This window comes from Talaromyces proteolyticus, assembly GCF_021365285.1.
Source record: "Talaromyces proteolyticus strain PMI_201 chromosome Unknown BGW36scaffold_8, whole genome shotgun sequence".
In the NCBI taxonomy this organism is placed as follows: domain Eukaryota; kingdom Fungi; phylum Ascomycota; class Eurotiomycetes; order Eurotiales; family Trichocomaceae; genus Talaromyces; species Talaromyces proteolyticus.
The window spans coordinates 322161-345351 of record NW_025764284.1 but is presented as its reverse complement, the minus strand read 5'-3'; the positions used below and the strand labels follow the sequence as shown (position 1 = coordinate 345351).

At 45.6% G+C, this 23191-nt stretch overlaps 10 protein-coding genes across 10 annotated transcripts; 3 read left to right on the top strand and 7 right to left on the bottom strand.

Annotated features, from left to right (window-relative positions):
- Positions 1-859: 859 nt before the first annotated feature.
- BGW36DRAFT_299090 (putative potassium ion channel Yvc1) lies at positions 860-2997 on the bottom strand (the record flags this gene model as incomplete). The annotated part of the gene is made up of 5 exons (XM_046211497.1): positions 860-1290; positions 1351-1491; positions 1543-2477; positions 2530-2857; positions 2925-2997. The coding sequence occupies 5 exons, from the start codon at positions 2995-2997 to the stop codon at positions 860-862; spliced, it is 1908 nt and encodes a 635-aa protein (XP_046070128.1).
- Positions 2998-3223: 226 nt separating this feature from the next.
- On the bottom strand, positions 3224-5036 carry BGW36DRAFT_381886 (putative translation initiation factor 2 alpha subunit). The gene is made up of 4 exons (XM_046216471.1): positions 4605-5036; positions 4387-4549; positions 4118-4325; positions 3224-4056 (listed from the first exon to the last, which is right to left on the bottom strand). Exons 1-4 carry the CDS (start codon positions 4680-4682, stop codon positions 3579-3581), a joined length of 927 nt encoding a protein of 308 aa, XP_046070127.1. The 5' UTR covers positions 4683-5036; the 3' UTR covers positions 3224-3578.
- A 266-nt stretch (positions 5037-5302) lies between these two features.
- On the top strand, positions 5303-7781 carry BGW36DRAFT_298939 (putative sulfate transporter; the record flags this gene model as incomplete). The annotated part of the gene is made up of 4 exons (XM_046211484.1): positions 5303-5715; positions 5796-6419; positions 6470-6998; positions 7047-7781. 4 exons carry the CDS (start codon positions 5303-5305, stop codon positions 7779-7781), a joined length of 2301 nt encoding a protein of 766 aa, XP_046070126.1.
- A 430-nt stretch (positions 7782-8211) lies between these two features.
- BGW36DRAFT_300072 (kinetochore complex Sim4 subunit Fta1-domain-containing protein) lies at positions 8212-9258 on the bottom strand (the record flags this gene model as incomplete). The annotated part of the gene is made up of 1 exon (XM_046211593.1): positions 8212-9258. The coding sequence occupies one exon, from the start codon at positions 9256-9258 to the stop codon at positions 8212-8214; it is 1047 nt and encodes a 348-aa protein (XP_046070125.1).
- Positions 9259-9594: 336 nt separating this feature from the next.
- On the bottom strand, positions 9595-11375 carry BGW36DRAFT_381882 (F-box domain protein). The gene is made up of 3 exons (XM_046216470.1): positions 11010-11375; positions 10420-10944; positions 9595-10362 (listed from the first exon to the last, which is right to left on the bottom strand). The coding sequence occupies exons 1-3, from the start codon at positions 11102-11104 to the stop codon at positions 9744-9746; spliced, it is 1239 nt and encodes a 412-aa protein (XP_046070124.1). The 5' UTR covers positions 11105-11375; the 3' UTR covers positions 9595-9743.
- A 309-nt stretch (positions 11376-11684) lies between these two features.
- BGW36DRAFT_360700 (fungal-specific transcription factor domain-containing protein) lies at positions 11685-14146 on the top strand (the record flags this gene model as incomplete). The annotated part of the gene is made up of 4 exons (XM_046214204.1): positions 11685-12118; positions 12175-12202; positions 12255-12725; positions 12785-14146. The coding sequence occupies 4 exons, from the start codon at positions 11685-11687 to the stop codon at positions 14144-14146; spliced, it is 2295 nt and encodes a 764-aa protein (XP_046070123.1).
- Positions 14147-14833: 687 nt separating this feature from the next.
- BGW36DRAFT_360699 (uncharacterized protein) lies at positions 14834-15226 on the bottom strand (the record flags this gene model as incomplete). Its single annotated transcript, XM_046214203.1, has 1 exon — positions 14834-15226. One exon carries the CDS (start codon positions 15224-15226, stop codon positions 14834-14836), a length of 393 nt encoding a protein of 130 aa, XP_046070122.1.
- Positions 15227-15869: 643 nt separating this feature from the next.
- Positions 15870-17773, bottom strand: BGW36DRAFT_344068 (putative efflux pump antibiotic resistance protein). Its single transcript, XM_046213164.1, has 2 exons — positions 17466-17773; positions 15870-17405 (listed from the first exon to the last, which is right to left on the bottom strand). Exons 1-2 carry the CDS (start codon positions 17691-17693, stop codon positions 15912-15914), a joined length of 1722 nt encoding a protein of 573 aa, XP_046070121.1. The 5' UTR covers positions 17694-17773; the 3' UTR covers positions 15870-15911.
- A 948-nt stretch (positions 17774-18721) lies between these two features.
- BGW36DRAFT_381876 (palmitoyl-protein thioesterase precursor) lies at positions 18722-20040 on the bottom strand (the record flags this gene model as incomplete). The annotated part of the gene is made up of 1 exon (XM_046216469.1): positions 18722-20040. A coding segment is annotated over one exon (1010 nt), but the record flags the coding sequence as incomplete, so codon positions are not given.
- A 261-nt stretch (positions 20041-20301) lies between these two features.
- Positions 20302-23191, top strand: BGW36DRAFT_417877 (uncharacterized protein). Its single transcript, XM_046219398.1, has 4 exons — positions 20302-20888; positions 20940-20967; positions 21019-21501; positions 21548-23191. Exons 1-4 carry the CDS (start codon positions 20488-20490, stop codon positions 22868-22870), a joined length of 2235 nt encoding a protein of 744 aa, XP_046070119.1. The 5' UTR covers positions 20302-20487; the 3' UTR covers positions 22871-23191.

The following is a 23191-nucleotide window of genomic DNA, read 5'->3' as shown; positions in this document are numbered from 1 at the left end:
ATTTGAACACTGGAAGACGTTGACCAGTATCACTTTCATTTGCCACACCATGGTTTCCATACAGGAAGCGATTTATCATTGTTTCATTTCCAGGCGTTCAGGGCATTTTCTTATCCTACAGCGAATGGAAGTCCTATCTTTCGTTTATGTTCTTCCCGGCATAGTGCATTATCAAGGCGTTCTTGTTTGAGATCTATCTCTCTCGTTAAATCTAAACATATGTTACGGCCGATTCCGATGAAAGATGAACATTGGTACTTTTGAAATATGTGTTTATGGTGCTTTGCTTCATCTATCAGTTGATACAGTATGCATGTATTACGCAAGGTGCTCGTCATCCACAATCAATTGCCAGTTCATTCGGCATAATTTCCTGACTGCTCAATCGCACCAAGACTCCCTTACTGGAATAACTAATAGTATTCAAAAGTCATTGATGCCTATGCTATACGAAGATTAGGTGCCTATAGTAGAAGAGAGCTCAGGGAAGACGTATGACCCCCATCCTACGCCTATACTGGCGCCTGTTAACTCCACAGACACACGTCAAGTATCATCATGCTTGTATGTTCTCACGGAAATCTAGGTAAAATCATGCAGGCCCTGTCCGACTTGTCCTGCGTATAAGCAGCTATTAACACCTATCATCTGAAACCGCCTTCAATAGCTATGTTCGAAATATTGTCATTGTGATCATGATTGTTAATTCGGATAAGACCGAATACTTGCTACGAGCGAAAATAAATAGTCGATAGGGAACAAATATACACACAAATCAATGTACTTCCAACAACTTCGTTGAAGATTATAAAAGCATGTGTTATGCCACAAAACCTCAATGAAGCAAGAAAAAAATAGACTACCTGGAACCATTACTCAAATCCCCATTAACAGCGGAAGTAGACCTCTGTCTCGCTTCCAGAGTTTGAATCGACTCGGTCAGAACCCGGACCTGTTCCTTCAGCTCCCTAATTTCCAATACGGCCGTAGGCACCTCAACATTAGGCTTCGTCTTCTGGACTATCTCACCCCAGTCATCAGTGCCAGTGATATCAAAGCTTACTTCGGCGGCGAGTTCTTCCCATTCTTGATGGACTGTGTCGTCGGCCTCGCCACAATGGCGATTCCAACGAATCTGGCGCGCATCACGGGCTTCAATGTAGGCAGTAATTAAGAGCAATGGGGAGTATATTACGCCCATTATGTAGTTATTCAAACGCTCGTAGGTATTGGATGGCATCCACCATTCAAATGGTAAGATGAGGCCGAAGACTTCGATCAAATTGAATGCTTTACGTGGGGTTAGCTGGTAGATTCAATTAATAAACAGCGCCATGAACATATTCTTACGAGGAATGAAAACATTCTCATCTGGAGCTCGTACGTATTGGAGCGTTCTTGCCGAAAATAGTGCCATGAATTCATCGTCTGCATTCCCCGAGATATCCTCGTAGGAACTGTTGTATAGTGCAATAAGGATATTGAGCAAGACTATGGGTACTTGTTAGCCTCAAGCTTTCGCACATGAAGGATATTACTTACTGATCATAACAACGAAATTGAAGATATAGTATAAGATGATACCAAATGGCGGGGCAAATCCTTCAAAGGCTTCAAAGTCAGGACTTTGCATAATGCTGTTTGCCATTCCCTTGATAATTGTTCCAGTAACAGGAATATCGAAGTCGGTATTGTCCATTCCCATGAAAGCCTGCAAAAACCCTATCAAGACTACGAAAAGTAGTGCAAAGAAGATCAAGCTTTCTTTCATCATGACTTTGAGAACAACCAGCATAGCACCGAAGAATCGATAAGTGTCCAGAAATAATAGTAGGCGCATCCAGAACATGGGGGCTGTAAAGGCTAAGAAGTCATAACTCAGCTGGTTGAAATGACGACGCTCCGTGTCGTCAACGTTGGATGAATGTATCAATGCCACCATGCGAAGAATGAATGATACTGCCAGTAACATATAAAGAGTGAAGTTAAAGACATTCCAAAAGCCGATGTAATATCTACCAACCTTCAAAATCTTGTTTAATTCATCCAAGAGATACGCAAGTGTCATCGTGTATAGGATTCCCTCTGCAACATCGAGGTCTCCAGTGGGATTTACTGTATTAATGACAGCGGTGTAAAGGACCAAGTAGAGAAATGAGAAGAAGATCAAGAGAGAGTTCTGGTACATAGGCACCCTCATCCTATCTGGATTGAGATGAGACCAGTAACTCGTGTTGTCTTTGTCCTTGTATTCGATGAACCGCGAGGGATCCCGATCATCCTGTACAAGCCAACCTTTCCAGAGATACCTCATACACTTCTGGTAGCCTGATGACCCGATAACTCTAAGTGTATGCATATCCACTGCGCGCTCTACGACACTCATCGGAGCCGTCTGTTCACCCTTGCGAAGTATTGAGTACCGTTTGAGTAGGGCTTCCTTGATAAGCCAGTCCTCGTCTTTTTCCGATTCAATTCTATGCAATAACGAGTTAGCAGGATGTGACCTATATCTGACTGAGTACGCACATGTGCTTGGCGATGACTTCGCAAGCAGTGGCTCGACACTCGAGAAGCGAAGCGTCCCATAGCTCGCTAAGAGCCTGCAACTTGAACCACTTCGAGCATACTAGGAGACAGAAGATAACACAGGCACGATATTCTTCTCCGCCAGCTCTTTCTGCCGTTCGTATGACATCTTTGGTAATGACGCTGCTGTTGGGGTTGGTAATGACAGATTCGTCTAGTTCACATGGAATCACTTGCTCGATCTGGTACTTCAGGCGGAGCGCAACCTTTGTGACTTGTTTAACCGGCATACCAGCAGGAACCTCATCGCTACTATACGCAGGAAGCACTATTGGGGATATCAGTATATTCTCCTACAGTACTCTATGGCGGAGGGGCATGAAGCTCAAACGTACAGCGATGGCCTTCCGCGTAGAGCTGGTTGATTGCCGAGCGTCTTTTGCCGAAAAGCGTTTTCCACAGACTCATGGTTTTCGCGGAAATGCTTTTAATTTAGACAATTGGCCAGCTTGAGGCTGTGACCTTAGGACTTCAAGAAAAGCGGCGCGAGAGATGAAGTCACACCAAGGCAAGAACGCGGAGTTAAGCGCAGCGGCCAAGCTCTTTTTGGTGGGGCCACCAGCAGCCATTCCACAAGCAGCCTGCAGCCTCTAGGATAAGTGAGACGGTTACAAGCAGTGTACAGAAAACAAGGTGCAAATTTTGTATTTTGTATATTTTCTGACCTGTTCTAATCAATAAAGGTACATGATTGAAAATAGAACGAGTCTCTACCATAAAAACGGCAAAACCTAGGCACATATAATCTGCAGAATGGTCTGAATCGACACAAGGCCAAGAAGACCCAACTCTTTCAGAAGGCCAGGTTTTTGCTGACCCTAGCGCACAAATCCCCATGCTATGCGTAGCCCAGTTCAAGGAAAATTTTAAGGGTGATCTCAAAATCAATCACGTTAAAACCCGCCCACACTAACATCGAATCTAACATACCCAGTCACCTTTCATGATCATATCTCCATAACGCTGATGATACTCGTCACAATAGAAGCCTATTCGGGAACGCCTTCGTCACTTTCGGACTGGCTTTCGTCACCACTGACTTCCATGTTCTCGCGTTCGCGTCTGTCCATAAGCTCTTGCAGTTGAGCATCGTCGTGGGCAGTAACTGCCTTAGGAGCCATCTTAACAATCAATCCACCACCAGCCGCCTTGATATTTGCCTCGATGCTCTGAATCGCTTCTTCCAAGAGTTTGATACCAAGAGCTTTGTCCAGAGTCTGGCAGGTAAGAACATAAAGCGGGGGCGCAACCAATTTGACCTTGATCTGGGTTTCCGGCGTATTTTTCTCCTCTGCAGTACGAAGGGCAGCCTTAACTGCATCAATTCCGTCATAGCCGAAGCAGGTGACATCGACGTCGGCACGAACTTTTGTAGGGTGAGGGGTGAGTTTTTTGCTGATATAGGTTTGGAGCTCATCTTGGACTAGCTGGTTAGGGAAAGTCACATCTTTCCACACGTCAGGGTTACTATTTATCATCTGGCGATTAGTCCAGTGTTGCTCGTAGATCAGGAAACAATAGATCTCACGTGATGGAAATTTTGAATGCGTCGTATGAGTGACCGTAATTGCGGTTCAATGGCCAGCCGATAGACTGGTAGAGTTCTTCAATGGGGGTCTTTGTCTTCTCGGCAACATGGCGCATGATCGAGTGGACCAATTTGCTCTTATTGTAGCGTTCCTCACACTTGCCCACATCTTCCGATGACACTCGTCGCTTCGACAAATCGATGTATCCTGCATGGAGGTTTCTCGAGTTAGTATGGTTTTTCGGGGGCTCTCTTGCATGACCGCGAACCTTTTTCCTTGTCAACACGCAGCACGACGACGACTTCATTCCGGCCGATTCGAATCAATTTTTGGATACTTCGGATACGTCTTCGCGAGAGTTCGGAAAGAAGAATCATGCCATCGATATTATCGTATTCCAGCAGTTTCACATAGGCACCCATCTCAGCGATCTAGACTCAATGTGTGAGACGAAAAGCAGCCCAAGCACAGCCAAGGATAACGAACCTGCTTGACATTCACCATCACGAAGCTATCCACTTCGGGATACTTCTCCTCGTAGAACCGACAGTTTGTCAACGACATTTTGGCGGGGTTGCGCCTGTATCAGGCGGGGGCACGTGGCGGGAGATCGAAGAAAAGAAGAAGCTGGCTATTACAGGTGTGAAGGGCGATAGAGACCGGTTCCTGGAATCGTCCGAAGAAAAACGTGACTCTTGTGACTGGTGGATTGGCGGGGGAAGCGCTGTCTTTTCTTCGAGCCGCAGAGTCTGAAGTATTGTATTTAGCTTGCTTTTTTGTGGCGACCCAAAATCAAAGCGGGCGTTCTCCAGGCTCGGCGCGCAAATTCGGCGCCAGTGGGGGCTGGTGTCACGTGATACCAACCAAGCACTTGGCGGGCTGCAGGGGACGACCGCTGTCTCCTGCATGTATATTTCTTTGGCAGCAGTCTGTCTGTAAGCCGCCCGGGCGTCTCCATGATACGCCTGCAATAAATGCGAAGAACTACGTGATGGCAGAGCAGCCAGCCATTGGCGGCGACGGTTATTAGTCTTCCTTGCGGGGCCCGGATTTATGTTGATCGGTTGGCACTTCACTTCATCTGCCATTATTATTGCCTGCAGCCGGACATGGTCGTGCTGAAGACATCAGACAATGAAGGCAGACATTGAGAACGGTGGCATATATCTTTAACAGCAACGGATATGTCGAATAGGCGCTTGTCAGAACCGGAGGATCCCTTCTCGCTCCCGGATCGGCTTTCCGACGTCCTCAGCCCTCGCTCTTCCTCCAGCCGGCCTGCCAATGACGCCTCTACAAAACAACACAGCCATGAGTACACTCACGAAGAGGCTATCGAAGACGGCCCCGATGCCACCACGCGGCTATTAGGAAACTACGAGCGAAGGGGGTCAGTGTGCGGGCAACGGGAGTGTAATCATGGAACATTCTCACCTCGCCCAGAACACTATGACCCTGGTTTGCAAGGTGACGTCTTTTCCTGGGGTGTCAGGTCCCCGCGCTTCATAAGCTCTGGTATCCAGACGCCAACAACAGATGGCACATCCAACACCCCCATGCTGACCGCCCAAATCGGAGCGAAACGCCGACGGAGAATGTACGTGATGTGATATAGCCAATTTACGGTGGAATGAACGTGATGGTTGAGAGTGACCATGGCTAACAGGAACAATGCAGGTATTTGTATTACTATATTCCGTTTCTCAATTGGGTCGCCCAATACCGGTGGGATTTCTTCCGAGGCGATCTCATAGCTGCATTAACGATAGCCTCATTCTATATTCCGATGGCTTTGTCACTATCGTCAAATCTTGCTCATGCCCCTCCAATAAACGGCCTATACTCATTCGTTGTGAACCCGCTCATATATGCGATCCTGGGTAGCAGCCCCCAGTTAATTGTTGGGCCCGAGGCGGCTGGGTCACTTCTTGTTGGAACGGTTGTGAAAGCGACAGTTGAATCCGGCCATTCCGATGAATCGGACGATATTATGCATGCCCAGGTGGTCGGCACTGTAACTGGGTTGGCGGGTGCTTTCATTTTCATTGCAGGACTAACTCGCCTCGGTTTTCTTGATAATGTCCTAAGTCGGCCTTTCCTGCGAGGTTTTATCACTGCTGTTGGCGTCGTGATTTTCGTTGACCAGCTGATCCCTGAAATGGGATTGTTTGAGAAGGCTAAAACTGTTAATCATTCCAGCACTGTGGAGAAATTCTTATTTATCATTGAAAACGGCCAGTATGCTCACAAGTTGACGACCATTGTCGCGTTCTCAAGCTTTGGCATCATAATGGTTTTTAGGTTGGTTATTGAATTGTTCCTCATTATTCGTATACTAATTCATGACGTAGAACGCTGAAAAAGACTCTCGAGAAACGATTCCCTCAAGTCGTTTACTTCCCGGATCGTTTACTGGTCGTCGTTCTATCGGCCGTTCTCACATGGTATTTTGGTTGGGATAAGCAGGGTCTCGAAATTCTTGGAGCAGTAAAACCTGGTGAAGGTAGTGAGACTGGTCTATTCCAGTTTAGATGGCCTTTCCATCCGCGTCAAATGCAGCATATTAGATCTTCCCTTGGTACTTCGTTCGTAATTGCTCTGCTAGGCTTTTTCGAATCTTCCGTTGCTGCGAAGGGGTTGGGCGATGGTGCTCGGGATGGCATCAAAGGTGCCCCGGTATCAGCCAACCGTGAGATGATAGCATTAGGCGTTGCCAATATCGCAGGAGGTTGCTTCATGGCCCTTCCGGCTTTTGGGGGCTATGGGAGAAGCAAAGTCAACGCTTCTACCGGAGGACGAACACAGATGAGCAGCATTTTCCTGAGCATCATCACTTTTATAGTGGTTGTATTCTTTCTAAAATATCTATACTACCTTCCAGTGAGTGTCCACCTGTTTCTGATGGAATGTCATCCTAACACTTTTTAGAAAGCTGTACTTTGTGCAATGATATCAGTGGTCGCGTACTCCTTGGTTGAGGAATGCCCCCACGACCTGAGGTTTTTCATTCGCGTTCGAGGATGGTCCGAGCTGGCATTGATGATTCTGATCTTTCTTTCGACGATATTCTACTCTCTTACCCTAGGCATAGCCCTAGGCTGTGGTCTGTCACTCTTGCGTGTTATTCGACATGCGACTAAACCGCGTATACAAATTCTCGGAAAGCTGCCAGGAACACCAAATCAGTTCGAGAATGCTGAGCTATATCCTGAGAAAGTCGAGTTCATCGAAGGATGTCTGATCGTCAAAATACCCGAACCACTGACATTCGCAAACACTGGTGATCTGAAGAATCGCCTTCGCCGGTTAGAACTCTACGGAACAAACCGTGCCCATCCCGCTCTTCCTAGAGTCAGACCGGCGGAAAATGACAAGAACATTATTTTTGATGTTCACGGCGTTACGAGTATTGATGCTTCCGGAACGCAAGTATTGCTAGAAATCGTTGAAAGTTATGTAGACCGCCGAGTACGAGTCTTTTTCTGTCGTTTGCCTTCCCTCAACGGTTCCGTTTTTGAGCTTTTCGAGCGCAGTGGTATAGTTGAGAAATGTGGGGGGACTAGACATTTTGTCTCGAGCGTGGATGAAGCTTTGCGACTGACCGAGATTGAGGACGTTGTTGAGGAGTATCAAGAGAGTCACGCAGCGGACCAAGTACCTTGAGTTGTTGAAAATGCATAGCGTTATCGTTATTATATGACTAGAAAATTTGATGATAACATTTTTGAATTTCAGATTGCCCATTTTTAGGCATGGCAGCGTCTAGTCCCGAGCGTACGTAGCGAGAAGGTTGAATCTATGATTGGCCTAAAAGATTCACCAGGAGAGATATGGGCTACTGAATATAAATAGCCCAGTTCAACCCTCTCTGCTCGTCGCTCTGGTCTTCGTTAGAGCGCACCTCATACTTTTGGCAAAGCAATTCTTTGGGTTCCATTCCTTGGTATCGCGGGTTTGATGACCAATTTTCTTGGAGATCATGACTATTTCAACTGTAAGGCCAATTAAACTCCCGCAGATATGTATGGGTCGTCGCTTAATTTAGTCAAAATTCAGGATGGTCGAAAGACTCGTACTGCGTATCCAATTTCACTCACGAAGCCATATCATCGCCAATCGCCCGCTGCACGAGCGAACGAAGAATTTGCTCACTTGCAGATATAATCTTTTGATGAACGTGTTCCTGTTCGTCCAAGCTATCCATGTGACGATTAGACATATCAACAAGCTTGAAGCGGCCTTCGGTGGTGAGTACAAATGCTCCATTGGCGACTTTGCTCAGCCATACGTATCGATTCGTTATGGATTTTCCATTCAAATCTTTAGAGTAGCCAAGTTTGACGTCCATAGCAAGATGTCTTTCAAGATAATGAGATAAAGATGCTGAGAATGAAGAAGTATCATTGTCGAGCGCGAATGCTGATAACGTTTCCCGAGGAAGAGCAATATCAATTGCTTTCAGTGCAGGTGCAACTGGCTGCCCGAATGAAAGAGTTAATTGTGTCTCTTTCAGTGCCAGCTCAAGGATTTCCTTAGAAGTTGAAGTTGAACTTTCACCCGACGTTAACGAGGAAATGTAAGCCTCAAGTGTCGTGCACAGAAAGTCTGAGGGTAGACGTAATACAGAGCAATATGCATCAAATGTTGAAGACAAGAATTGAGTGAACGTCTGTCTGAGCATGTTTGGCATTCGCGTTAATAGTATTGGCAAATAGGTAGATTGCTTTCGCCTTCTATCTGTCGACGTTGGAGTGTACCCATCTGGACCGGCGAGAAGGGCTGCTCTGTAGGTAATATTTTCATAGTCAATAGTAACTAAAATACCTAGCGTGTTTTTTGGTTCAATCGGAGAGTCTCTGTCTTCTTCTAGGTTGTCATCCCAATAGTCGAATGTCGGGGTATGTTCCCAGCGACAATCGATCAAGGACCCAGCTTTTGTTAGCGCATCACTGACTGCTGTTGTTCCTTGCACTCCGCGCAAAACATCGCCTGCTAGGACATCATGAAAGCGTTTTGCGTATGTAATCAACGCATCCGCGTTGCCGATTAGGGTCTGGTGATCTTTGTTGTGATAGAGAGGAGACAAGCGATGGGCTGTCCATGATGCATCGAATAACTGTGCGGGAGATGCAAATCCCATGTTTGAATGTCGCTCGGCTTTGGAATTTAATTATAATCTCCCCCTTTTTCCCAGTTCCCGAAATTGGCATTTGGAAGTGGAAATGTTTATTTATCACGACGCGCTGCTAATAATGGGATGAATTATATAGGCTGCAAACGATGCAAACATCAAACAGACCTCCATGCCCTGACCCCAGAACAAACTCAAGGTAATTCAATATTAAGTTGAGCATCTCAGTCGAAATTGGTTATAAGATTTGTAAATATGTTGGTTATCATGTAACAGTTACACTAATATGACAAAGGTTTGAATAAAGTACCTACAATTCTCAACCTGTCGATTATCTACATTTACACCAATTTATTTTAGATTAATTTAGGCTTCTTGGGGGCCTCTGTAGATAATACAAAATATTGATATGGGTAGCACTCCGAATGCCCTGTATACAATCCACTTTTGTAGTGCTATATTCAAATTTTTGTCACTTTACTGTAAGCAAAGGTTTACGCCAACCATCCTTGGACCACGTTGCACTCACGACACCAAATAAGCACTGGGATCTCATTCCATATAGAGAAGCGCTCTGGATCATGAGGTTTTACGTTCCGGGATGTCATCTCTTTATCAGCAGTCCCAAACCAGACCTCGTTTGTGAAGTAAAAATGTCGCATGCCTCCAGGTACCTCCGCATAAACCAAAGAATTTATCTCCTCCCGTGCACTTATATCACGATCAAAGTTGGCCATGAACTCTCTGCGCTCGGCTCGAGAGTTGCGACCATCGCCAATATCGGCAGAAAAGAATTCGACAATTCGACCAAATCCAGACGTAGCCAAAAGGCCGGCGATCCAGCCATCATTCGTATCGAATTGATCAGACTCTGCACTGCGTCTAAGATACAATACTAGTAGACACATGAAATGGTGAGTGGCAAGAAGGGTCGATGTATCCGTAAATGGAGGGGAACAGAGAATCTTCGACTGCAATCCTTCAAGAATCCTCACACGAGAAACCCAGTCCATCGGCACTGGCAGCTCTCCAGCTTCGTACTGACGAAGCAAGCTATTCACCTGTTCTTTCCTTGCAGACGCATATGATTCTAAAAAGTAGTGTGCACAAATACTGATTAACATTGTGAGTTAGTAAATCCAGATCTAAGGGGAAAAAAGACTAACTCACGCTAAAGGCACTAAGTTGAAACGTAGATGAGCAATTCCACGCTCAAAAAGGAGATTACGCTCCGTCTTCGAGGGCACACTAGCCTTGATTGTAGTCTGGTTGTCGGTGAAGAACTTGGTCATGACACGATTTGCCAGGTAATGAGACAATTGGGTGCAAGTATTCTGTGTCCGGCGCAAACTATGCAAATATCTAAAAGTATACAGGTAACCACCGTTCGCACTCTTCGTAGGTAGAAACAAATCCGAGAGAAGAACCACATCGTCTTCAGGATTCCTTGTGTAAATCCGCTCGCCAATGACTGTTGACGGAAGAGTTCCATGGCGGCGAAGCTGTAAATACTGGCGAGCGATAGATGATTCATGGCACGTCAAAATCTCATTGAAACTTCGACACACTAGCTTAAGAGGTAGAAGGTCGTAAATACTGCAATGTATGAAGATTACCACTTGAATCTCGGTGGGAAGGGTTGCCAAGGGCGAGGGAGACAAGACAGGCGGCAGACTCGCAGGATCCAGGTGTGCTCTACGACATTGAACAAGGGTCAGCATTACAATAGGGAAAACGGAGAAGCTGTGATATTCACCTACTTAGTCTTCCTCAAGCCAGAACTGAATTTCCTCCCTCTGTCCCTTGAGTGGTGCCGATTTTCCGCGGTCTTCCTCGTAGAGAAGAAAGGAAACATGGTGGGTTGTGGCACAAGACATTAGCATATGCCGAACTGGTACTGCATGGAGAGAAGTCCTTGAGGTGCCTCGACATATACCTTTCGTTCGAGGCAGGAGGTATTCCAGGTATTCGAGGTATTCAAGGTATTCAAGGTATTCTTTCCCTCCGCGAAGCTTCAATGCCGGATGGCACATTGAAGATACTTCCTGCCGTTCTCAGCCAGGCGATGAAGAGACATTTTCAGGCATCGTCGAGCGAGCACACCTGCGTCGCCTCCGCGTGAAGCGTCATGCCTAGTTGGTACTTAGTAGTGGCGGTGCCGCGGTGGGGATACGTAGCAGGTGCCCCAATCGGGACTAGCAGGTAGCCTTAGTGACCGCGTCTCTGAAACCGCGACGTCAACCCTCATGTTGTCTCACTTAGCCTCGACCAAGCTAGCAATACTACTCAGCATATGTGAATTGCACACGGTTTCCGCAGCTGGCCCTTGGGATATATCTATATACCATGATTTTTACCTAGAAAACGGAGAAAAGAGTGGGAAGCAGTCATGAAATACATATCCAAGCACTAGTTACATTGCAAGCTGATGTATCATGACGAGCCCGGCTAGCAACACCGGTCTCGATGGCCTCAGGCCTCATTCTTGTGTCCTTTGTCAGAAACGAAAAGTCAAATGCGACCGGACAACTCCATGTTCGGGATGTGTCAAGGCGCAGGTTGAATGTGAATATCGAGACCCGGTTCCCCCTCGAAGGCGTAAGAAGAAGCTGCCTGAGGCTGCAATGGTTGCCCGGCTCAGACGCTATGAAGATGTCATACGAAAAGCCGGTATAGATACATCTCTACTTGAAGAAGATAGTCGAGGAGAATCACTCCCTATTCGACAACCAATCTCTGCCGAGAGTCGTCTTGAATATTCAAGCCCTCCGAGCTTCAACGCCCCCATATCTGTCCCATCCGGGAACACCTCAAAATCTGGCCCTGGTAAATTCATATCCAGAGAAGGACGATCCCTGTACCTTGATAAGTGCGTAATATTCTGTTCAGATGTTATCTGAATGAGTAGCTCACGTGTTTTCACAGTAATCTATGGAAAAGTGTCAGTAATGAAGTGAGTATGCTTGGGTAATCGAAGGAAAATGTCCATGCTAATCTGGAAATAGCTTCAAGACGCTGAAGGCATACTTCCTGAGGGATCCACCGATTCCATCTTAGGCCCTAATGAACATGAAGTGGAAGACGCGAACGGCGACTTTCTTTTCGTTGGAAAACCCTCGCGACAAAGCCTCACGCATCTCCATCCAGATCCACTACAAATATTCAAACTCTGGCAGATGTTTCTTGACGGCGTCAATCCATTAACCAAATTCATCCATGCTCCCACATTACAACAACAAATACTAAACGCCACCAGCGATCTAAGCTCTATATCACGGCCGCTTGAAGCTTTGATGTTTGCGATCTACTGTGCGGCACTTTTGCCCATGCAAGATGACGAAGCTCGAAAGTCGTTTCACGAGTCCAAATCTACGCTTATGGCCCGATACCGCCAAGCTGCGCAACAGGCTTTAGTGAACGCTGGAGTTCTCGGGACGTCGGACCTGATGGTTCTCCAAGCGTTTCTCCTCTTTATAGTACGTTCCCTTTTACTCTCTGCTCAATATGCGCAATTAATCTTTAGTCCTATTTCTAGATTTCTGCGCGGCTTGCGTATAGCCCCCACGTGCTATGGTCCATGTCTGGCATTTGCATTCGAATTGGCCAACGCATCGGACTTCACAGAGACGGTTCGAAACTCGGCCTGTCAGTCTTCGAAACTGAAATGCGTCGACGAATATGGTGGAGGTCTATGGTCACAGACACTACAATTGGTCATATGGCTGGCTGCGAGTCGTTCTTCTCAGATACTGAAGATGTGAAATTACCGTCTAATGTAAATGACAGTGCACTCGACCCAGATATGACAGAACCTCCTGTTGAATTAGCCGGTGCGACCGAAATGACTTTTTGTCTCTTAGGTTATGAAATGGGCGTTTGGCTACTCAAGAATTCCAAATCGAAAACGTCGACTTTTGACGGATATTGGCAATTCGTTAATTCTAGTTCTGTCCCCCTTGACCAAAAGGACCAACTAATTGACGAATTGGAAACCATGTTGGAGACACGATATGTTAGATACTGCGACCCGTCAATTCCTCTCCATCTCGTTTCTCGTATAGTTGCCGGCTCTGTTGTGACGCTTGCTAGAATACGTGCACACCATCCAAGACGATATCAGGAAAAAGGAGAGGAAGTGCCCCAGGCCGAAAGAGAGTTGTTGTTCAAACTCTGCAAACACCTTGTCGAGTGCGCCAATATTCTGTTTGTAACAAGAAAAGCGCAGAGATTCTTTTGGCATATTGATTTTCATTTTCCATGGGAATCGATTATCGTTATGTTGTCTGAGCTGCGTCATCGGTCTATTGGCAAAGATGTTGCGGAAGGCTGGGTATTGGTTAACACAGCATTGCAACGACAATTCAAGAGCCTGCATCAACCCAGGAAAAACCCTCTACACCTTGCAGTTGCTAATCTCGCTATCAAGGCTTGGTCTGCCCATGTTGCTGAATCCGAGCGTCGTCGGGTTCCACCTGTGCCTCAACCAGAAATTATTACCAAATTTTGGATTTACACTCAAGGTTATAAGAGTTCGAACCCTTCCCGTACTACTAATGATACTGCTGTCCATTTTACTCCTGCAACCACCCCTGTGAAAAATAAGTATTCATTCCCTACAGGGCAAAGAGCGACACCGTCGGATACAGTAGCTACAGCCAGTGAAGGCGACACTGCGTTGCAAAATAATATCAATAACCAAAGCACTGGACTATCTCCTACTGATTGGAATTACAGAACGGATTCTGTGAATTTTGATTTAGATATGAGTGCTATAACCGAGCTATATCCTACCGATGACAGTCCTATGAATTGGGTTGAGTGGGATGATTTGATTCAGCAATTTCAGCAACAGAAAGATGTGGATATGGATATGGATCTTCCACCTTCATTTGGATGAATTTAACAAGAGAAAGGTTTTATTTGTTAGGGGCGCTATCAATTGATATATCGCCTTCCTATCGGCAGCCTAAAGTCACCACTGGGCTCTAGATCATCTACTTTATTCTCACATTGCAAGCCCTAAGAACATTAAATGCCTGGGAATTGACCATGAATATCCTACTTCCTCAGACGATTAGCTTGCAGCGCTGATGTGGGATAGTCCTGAGAGTCAAAAATATATCGAACCCTCTGACCACTGAGTAATAGATTCCATACTCATGTATGAAGAGGTTTTGAAGCAGACCCTATATACCCGGCTCCAAAGGCTTGCTCTACTCTAAGTCAGGTTTCAGATTTCGATCTTCAGCAGTCATTTCTAGAACCCTCTACGCGCAATATTAGAAACGAGAAGGTCCATATTGATTCGTGGAGCTTGCGCATAGGCTTGGTTTAACTTGCATGTTCATCCATCGAGCATGCCCAATTCAAATACAAGCTAATAATTATACATGCATGCACGTATCCCAATGAACTATGATACATTATGCTACTGGTTAGTCTAATTAAGTATTTGCACTCGCAGAAACCATTCTACGCACCAAAAGCCGTACTGGGCTTCTTCTTCCCCTTGCCAACGATGACTGCGATTGATGAAGGAGCAACAGCACATATTAGAGATCCCAGCTCGAAATAAACAAAACTATCATGTATATAAACTTGATGGGGTATAATGTGTGAAGCTTCCCCACATCAAATGCCACTGGCAGCATGTAAGAAGATAGGCACTGGCGTACCATCCGACATCGTCCATAGCGTGGAATTGATCTGTGATCTTCGGAACCGCCGTCGATATGATGGTGTTTTCAAGGCCAACGAGGAACATGGATAGATTCGGGGCGAATGTGATCACGACAAGTTGGCATGTCACTGGATACTGCGATTCATCTTCATCCTCACTACCCTGCCGGTTTTCGTCGCCGCCATTTTCAGAGATCACATGGTCATTTGAATTATCGTCTGTATTGCAATTCGAATTTTCAGTTGACGATAAATTCTTGTCGCCAATCGCCATGGTCTTGGTAGTATTCTCAGCCATTGAATCTATTGGGACGAGTTGGTGCTGAGGATAGAAGGTAGTTGGATAGCCGTCGCTCATGACACTACTTCGAATAATGTTCGCTGTATGAAAGACGAAAACATTCAATATTCATGGTTGTGTCCAATGCGGCCATCCTATTGGGCGAAAAACATGGGGAGAATGAGTCATCCGGTGTCATGATGATCTCGCAAACGATGGATGCTGTGAAATTTCCCTGCAGAAATGACCGTTCAAGGGTGCAAATGAGTTGTTTTAGCATTTAAATTAGACCAATAGGGTAATTTATTTTACCAGAGCTGTAGTTGATAACACGGCTTGACACTATCTAGCTCAGAATGATTCGGTTCAATAATTAACATTTGAAGTACTTGCGGTTTAAATTGATGTTAATGCTTATTGATCGATCTAAATAAACATGTATACAAAGCCATTCAAGTCCAGTAGTTTTAACTAGCATAATACAGTGTCCAATAAGCTAAATTGCACGTACTAGTAGTATTATTACTATATAAAATACCTCAAAACTGAATGGAGTGGGGATAGTAAACAAAAGAGAAAGAATTGAGCTAAAATGAAAGGGTATCGTTGAATTATTTTTCGAAGGTCCCGATAGCGTATCTGCTATCGGACTCTATTGATCCTCTTTGCTAAATCTTACACGATGGTAGGGTAATGCCGGGACTCAAGCTTCTTCATCTTTAGGGGTAATAGGCCCATTCTCTTTGTCTCCTCCCTTGACGCTCACCCACTCCATAAAAAGAGCGCCAAATATTGAGGCACATGAGAGACCTACGGCGACGTAGAAAGCCTTCGTGATGGCTGAATTGTATGCAACCAAAACTGCAGGTAAGTCTGCCGGGCTGACGAGATTGCGAATACCCGTTGCGCCAGCTTGAAGAACTAGTTGAGCAATATTCTGACCATGCTCCCCGCTGAGTGATTCTTGTACGCGATTTACCAGACCATTGTCGAAGACGGTTTGAGCAACTGCCAAGAAGATGGCACCTCCCAGTGACTGGAATAGCATCATGAGAGATGCACCGGTGGGAACATCCTTGCGCTCAAGAATAGTTTGAGCTGCAAGACTTGGTTGCTGCATACCAAAACCGATCCCCAACCCCAGAATCACCTGGTAGCCAATCCACATGGGGTGATTGGTGGTTGTAGTAAAGGTTGTCAAGAGCCCCGCGCCGATCGACATGAAGATAGTGCCGAGAAACATAAAAGGGGTGAAGTATCCCAGCTTTGAGACGAGAACTCCTGCCATAATAGTACCGACAACGAGTGACAATACCAGCGGCAAGTTCATGATACCCGACTTGACTGGGCTCACTCCTTTGATAGCTTGGAACCAAACAGGGAGGTAATAAACAATGAGAATCATACATCCTCCAACACATAGAGAGAAGAAGGAGCCTGACACTATGCTTCTCTTCTTTACAAATCGAGGTGGCACCGAGGCTGTCTCTTGTTTCCACTTCTGAATCAAGATGAACGCTACCATGAGTACACCAAATACAACGAACAAGGCAATGATTCGTCCATTGCTCCACGAGTATTGTGTGCCACCCCATTGGAGAGCAAGAATTAGACACACGATACTTGGTAGGAAAGCCAAAGTTCCGAGAGGGTCGAGTTGGTGAAAACGATCACTTAGGGTACGCGCGGGGCTTGGGTTTGGTGGGGGATTTGCCTGTAGGATAAAGGTAATGACGAGAATAGTGACTGCACCAATTGGCAAGTTGATGTAAAAGCACCATCTCCATGTCACATTATCAGTGAATGCGCCTCCCATCAGAGGGGCAATAACAGAAGAAATCCCAAAAAGACTACCCATCATACCCGTCACCATGGGGCGCTTTTGTAATGGCACTGCATCGGTCACAATCACAATTGCTCCAGAGAATATACCGCAAGATCCCATTCCCGCAACCGCTCTACCAACAATGAATGCTGTTGAGGTTGGCGCAGCACCGCATACGGCGGATCCTATTTCGAAGATGATGATAGCAAGCAAGAAGATCCACTTGGGTGAGTAGAAGGTAAATAGCCGTCCGAATGTTAACTGAAAAGAGCAACTTGTCAAAAGGTACGCGCTGCCGTACCAGGCAATGTCGTCGAGGGCGTGAAAATCATCGGTGATCCGTGGGATCGCAGTAGCAATGATGGTCCGGTCCTAGTTATCATATTAGCTTGTCTGTTGTTTTGCTTCCCCCATAAGGCGGGACAAATTTACAAGAGCAACGAGGAATATTGCCAAGTATACCGCAATCATGATAGCCACGAGCGATAATGTTCCAGGATATTCATGCCCAGGATGAGAGTCTTTTGCTGGAGAGTCTGAGGACACATCGGCTTGTTCACCCTCTGCGACAAGTTTCTTGGAGCCTAAGCTGCCATTATCAGACACAGCAGCATCTTTTTTCTCAGAAACAGAGTCATTGCGATTTTTCTCTTCGGTCATTTTGACAATAGAACAGACAATCAGTAGTGGTTGACTTCGACAGAAACGACTGGAGAGTATGCTCGAAGAACCTGAGCAAGAAAATGATGGAAAAAAGTCAAGTATAAATATACATAATAGATTTAGAAAATGACAGACCATGCAAGCCAGGGAACACCAGGTTTATATAGCCTGGTTCAGGGAAAATAGGGCACAACTAAGTATTCGGCAGGAAAATATGGCTTCGGGTCCGAACAACGTTTCGCACTCCCGAGAAGAGCTTTGTTCCCGAAGGCAGCTAACCCCTAGTTATTCAAACACAGTTCAAATTTTACATCATAACATGACAAAACAAAAGGGAAACGAATCATAGCCACAAAAAACGTGAGATTTAAAAAAAACCTATTATCAATGGGAGAGTAACCCTCGACTTTGGCGTGAACATAATTATTATATACTAGCACCACCGATGAAGATTGTCAGGTTTCGGATAGTCATTGATTATTCAAGGGTGTCTAAAACTTCGACAGACTAAGGATTCTAAGAATTTAGACGAGTTTAGCGTGCAAATCGCCCTCCATACAATGCTGCTCCCTAGCAAAGATTTAGATGCGGAATTGCGAGAGATCGGGGGGTATATTGGTGAAGATTTAGCTAGAAGAACCTTGAAGCTGAACATGATTTTCAGAAATATTTGAAGACATAACTATTGAATTCATAGTTAATAGGAGACAAAAAATATAAAATCTTAAATATAAGTGATATTAAAGATATAAAAAGGGTTTAATTTTGAAGTGATTTTCTTTTCATGGAGTTGGGCTGTTGAGGTTTTAGGGGATTATATACCTACACGCGCTCCTTTATAAAATTGTATATAAGGTGATGTACACGTCAAACTTGTACTGAATCCTTAGTCTGTCGATGTTTTAGACACACCCTTGTTAAGTGGTGAAGCAACTCACGCTCTCACGAACTTGAACTGACTGAATCAACTTGATCGAAAAAGAGGAAGTGAAAATGAAATAGACTGCTTAACGCTTTTTCTTAGCCTTCTTTTTGGTTTCTTATAATTTTTATAAACCTTGTTTTTAATTTCTTTAACACATACATTGACTAAAATTAGGATTTACTCTTTCCCTTCCTTATATATACGATACTACATACTATCCATCCTCGATTAACGCTTATAGATATAAACAAAGAGACTTCAGTAATCATTCATCTCAGTGGTTAGAACATGAGATCTCACTTGAATGGGATATAAAACCAACCCACTAACATTTCGTTGGAGTTATGGGGTCACCAGATATGAAGTAATTTCTTGAGTGTCTTGAAGACAGTTAGATGTGTTTTAAACATCACGGACCCTGCTTGACCAGCAAGTGAGGCAATCCATTGTCCACTTCCACTGGGCCAAAATACTCCTCGAAAATCTGCGTCAAAACCTTATCTGTCAACTGCATATGGGGCCCCGGTACTGTTTTGAAATCAAGCTTTTCTTGCTCATCCAATGTGCGCAAACCCAGCCAGTCCTCCTTGTAGAGCGCTCGTTCCCTGAGAGTCGTCACTTCACCGCTGGTTTGATTGACTTCGGCAAACCATGCACTCTCCTTGGGAATCGCCGTCGTGTCATCTTCGAACATGAACATACCAAATCGATTCAACGAGACTAGGTTGTTCCTGTAATTGGTGTTTTTCTCCTCTCTTTCGTTGTTGATGTCGGCGAGAAAGTTGCTGTGCTCAAGGTACGAATCATATTCTTGAGGATCTCGGAAGTATTGCGCGGGCACAAGCCGGGATTGTACAAAATCAGACCATGTACCATAGCGCAATAAAGCTTCAGCGCCGCGGCAGACCCAATCCCCAGCGCTAGCACAAGATTGGAACTTAAAAATGCCATTGTGTTGACTTCCCATTGTGACTAGATTGCGCACTGGGGGGGAGTTGCATCTCTCAATATAAGCTCGTAGGAACTGTCCTCCTTGTGAAAAGCCGAGAGCATTGATGGCAGGTGCAGTGCTGAGGATTGGCTCGGACGCCAGCTGATCGCAGACATGGGCGACTTGCTCCGTGAGATTACCGAAGAATGTAGCTTGCCGATCGCCACCGTCCGACTCTTCCAAGTGAATTACATGTACATACGTCCCTGGGTTGACTTCCTCGGCGAGCTGGGTCACTTCTTTGATGCCATCAGCTTGGTAACTGTCGCCTAGCCCATGCCAGATCACCAACGGCAAAGGTACCGGTTCAGAGTCCCATGCCACCGCACAGGCGAGCAGGACTGGAAGAAGCGAAACCAGACGCAGGTGATAGGTCATATTGATCATGGCTTCTCTTTTATTTAAGGATGAGGACGATAGTATCATTCGTTTCCGTCTGGCACGAGGCCAATGCGATCTCCTGGTATGTGGAGAAGGCGGAGACATACACTAGTCCACATACGGAGTCAGGGTTGAGATCCACTTCTCCACTCCGGCCAATCATACTTAGCATTTCAATTTATGGCATATCATATCATAGAGGTCTCGATCGCTCTATGCTGCTGGTCTAATCCAATGGCCATTCGTCTTTGTGAAAAATAAACTCCAGCCAATAATATCATTATAAACCGGAAGGTTTACAGTGTTCTCGGGAATTACTAAAGTCCGAGGCGGCTGCGCGGGGAATTAAAAACCCGCTGGCCGCCTCCTTTGTCCAGTTCTCGACACATCGCAAGCCAATCCCATAAGACATCTAGACATTTTTCTATCGACTACCCTGGTGCCGCATAGGAACTACAGTTACAGGGGTTCAATCAGCCCTGTAGCCACCAAACATGCAAATAGCAGATGGGAGAGCCCCCTCGGTGACCTCCCAACCATCGAAACCACAGCGGATTCTGGCGTGCGTTCGCTGCCAGCAGCGTAAAGTGAAATGTGATCGCAAATATCCCTGCGCCAATTGCGTCAAATCCGGCGTGCAATGTGAACAGGCGAAACCGGTCCTGGCCCGACGGAAACGCAGGTTCCCCGAGAGGGAGCTGTTAGCTCGTATTCAAAAGTACGAGGATATGCTTCGTCAACATGACATCGAATTCGAACCGCTCCACAAAATTCCAGCCAGGGATGGCTCACCCAGTGTGGAGGGCGGCTATGAATCAGACGACAAGCTGCCCAAAACTGCGCAGACCGAGGCTTCGACGCCTGTTGACTATGCCGAAAGACTCTTCTGGTCTAAGTATGTTCTCTCCAAGATATAGATGTGTGGCTATCTAACGAACCGTTCCAGAAATGTTTGGAAAACTATAAATAAGGAGGTACATACATGTTGGCTGGAATTCAAGTTTCGCTTCTAATAATCAAACTAGTCACGAGATCCCGGATGCAGCAGTGAGTCCTCGGAGGATGACGTGCGTGAAACCGTAGTTAAAAATACGTGGTGTCAATTATTTGAAAACAACGATCACCTTCTTTTTGGTTCACGCAAAAGCGACACAGTCGATATTTCTACTTTGCACCCTGAACCAGTCCAGGTTTTTCGGCTTTGGCAAATATATCTTGAAAACGTGAACCCATTGCTCAAAGTTATACATGCACCGAGCCTACAAGGGTATATCATAGAAGCTACCAGCAAATTATCCAACATTAAGCCGACCTTAGAGGCACTGATGTTTAGCATTTATTGCATGTCCATCATCAGCCTGACTGCGGATGACTGCCAGGCCATGTTTGCTTCGTCAAGGCAAGATCTTCTATCGAAATATCAATTTGGCTGCCAGCAAGCTTTGCTGAAATGTAATTTTCTACGATGCAACGATCTTGACTGCTTGACTGCACTGTATCTTTACCTAGTAAGTTCTTTCAGGTCGTTATATTTATGATTTCTAATGATTCTAGGTCTCAGTTCGACCTAGTACGGTCCCCCAGTCACTATCTTCCATGCTTGGCGTGGCAATTCGCATCGCACAGCGCATGTGTATTCACAGTGAAGCCGCTTTAGCCAATTACACTCCTCTTGATGCTGAAATACGTCGAAGACTTTGGTGGTCCCTTGTGTTGTTTGACACTCGCGTCAGCGAACTGGCTGACTTCAAACCCACAATCCTGAATCCTATTTGGGATTGTCGAGTCCCCCTCAACGTGAACGATTCTGAGTTTCGACCAAATATGAAGAAGCCGCCACATCTTCAGGGAGGATCCACCGAAGCACTTTTTCCTGTCGTTTGTAGCGAATTGGGAGAATATACCCGGAACACAGCGTACTATCTTAACTTCACTAATCCATCCTTGAAGCCTATTGCAAAAGATGTTCAACATGGTTATACCGAATACGAACCCCTTCCTGAGAGAAGTGAACTGGCTTGTCTAGAACAGATGATTGAGAATAAATATCTCAGATTCTGTAACCAGGACAACCCGCTGCACTTAATGACGGTCTGGATGGCACGGGGACACCTTGCTAAATTTCGCTTCATGGAGTACCACTCCAAACACTCAAACTCAGAACAAGTACCAGAGGCACAACGCGAAGCCGCAATGTCGTATGCACTCCGAATGCTTGAATGCAACTCGAAGATCTTCCACTCACCTTTAACTAAGGGATATCGATGGCTGGCCCAATTTTATTTCCCATTTCCTGCATATGTTTTCATTTGCAAGCACTTGAAACGTCAACCTTTTAGTAAATCAGCTGAACGCGCTTGGGAAGTTATGAGCGACAACTATGATGCTCAATTTGGCGTCACTCAGAAAGACAGTATCCCTCTCTTAAGACTTTTCTCGGGATTTATCCTACAGGCATGGGAAGCTCGGGAAGCAATGCCCAGACAACCGGGCGAGCCACTAGTGCCGCCAAGGATTATATTATCTATCAGGAATAAAACAATACAGATGGAGCAAAACCCACAGAACATCGACCCCGGACAGCTAGCCAGTGTTCCGGCTACGGATGTCAATAACGTCCCTGCGCCGATGCCGATAAGCTATGGAGGCCATAACCTGCTTTACGGTATGGGAGGACAAGAGGGATGCCCGATGACAGGACCAGCAATGTATCCTGATATGCATGGGCCGACAACGCTGGATTTTGGAACGAGTCAGATAGATTGGTCGGCCATGGACTGGGCACTTGGGGGATACCCTGGCTGGGGGGGTGGTGAGACCACGGGTCTGTCAGTCCAGCCTTTAGTTTTGGCTGGTACCAAGCCAGGTTGGACTTAATATGTGAGGAATTGTATAGAAAGACAATGGCATCCAAATCTGTTGTCAACTTGTCTTACACAAGCATAGATGCTGTCGTACTCTATGTGATATGATTGGTCAATTGAGTTGCATACCGACGACCTTTTTTTCCCATTGCACTGATGCTCCTATTAATGTAAATGATGAAAATAATTTTAAATGGTTATTTAACAATTGTAGCGCATGTCAAAATTATTTTTCAAATCGATGACAGAAAATTGAACTTCGGGTGTTTTTGATCTCGTGACTGAGACTGGTCCAGTGGACCATGACTTCATCGACAAGCCACATGACTGCAAA

Excerpts from the sequence above, each read along its gene's own strand:
- BGW36DRAFT_417877 (XM_046219398.1), top strand. The coding sequence starts at position 20,488 with ATGCAAATAGCAGATGGGAGAGCCCCCTCGGTGACCTCCCAACCATCG. Across the intron at positions 20,889-20,939 it reads GAAAGACTCTTCTGGTCTAA|AAATGTTTGGAAAACTATAA; the intron begins GTATGTTCTCTC and ends GAACCGTTCCAG. Across the intron at positions 20,968-21,018 it reads GGAAAACTATAAATAAGGAG|TCACGAGATCCCGGATGCAG; the intron begins GTACATACATGT and ends TAATCAAACTAG.
- BGW36DRAFT_344068 (XM_046213164.1), bottom strand. The coding sequence starts at position 17,693 with ATGACCGAAGAGAAAAATCGCAATGACTCTGTTTCTGAGAAAAAAGAT. Across the intron at positions 17,406-17,465 it reads CAATATTCCTCGTTGCTCTT|GACCGGACCATCATTGCTAC; the intron begins GTAAATTTGTCC and ends TATGATAACTAG.
- BGW36DRAFT_381886 (XM_046216471.1), bottom strand. The coding sequence starts at position 4,682 with ATGTCGTTGACAAACTGTCGGTTCTACGAGGAGAAGTATCCCGAAGTG. Across the intron at positions 4,550-4,604 it reads TGATGGTGAATGTCAAGCAG|ATCGCTGAGATGGGTGCCTA; the intron begins GTTCGTTATCCT and ends CATTGAGTCTAG. Across the intron at positions 4,326-4,386 it reads GCGTGTTGACAAGGAAAAAG|GATACATCGATTTGTCGAAG; the intron begins GTTCGCGGTCAT and ends ACCTCCATGCAG.
- BGW36DRAFT_381882 (XM_046216470.1), bottom strand. The coding sequence starts at position 11,104 with ATGTTTCCTTTCTTCTCTACGAGGAAGACCGCGGAAAATCGGCACCAC. Across the intron at positions 10,945-11,009 it reads TCTGGCTTGAGGAAGACTAA|AGCACACCTGGATCCTGCGA; the intron begins GTAGGTGAATAT and ends TCAATGTCGTAG. Across the intron at positions 10,363-10,419 it reads TTCAACTTAGTGCCTTTAGC|TATTTGTGCACACTACTTTT; the intron begins GTGAGTTAGTCT and ends AATGTTAATCAG.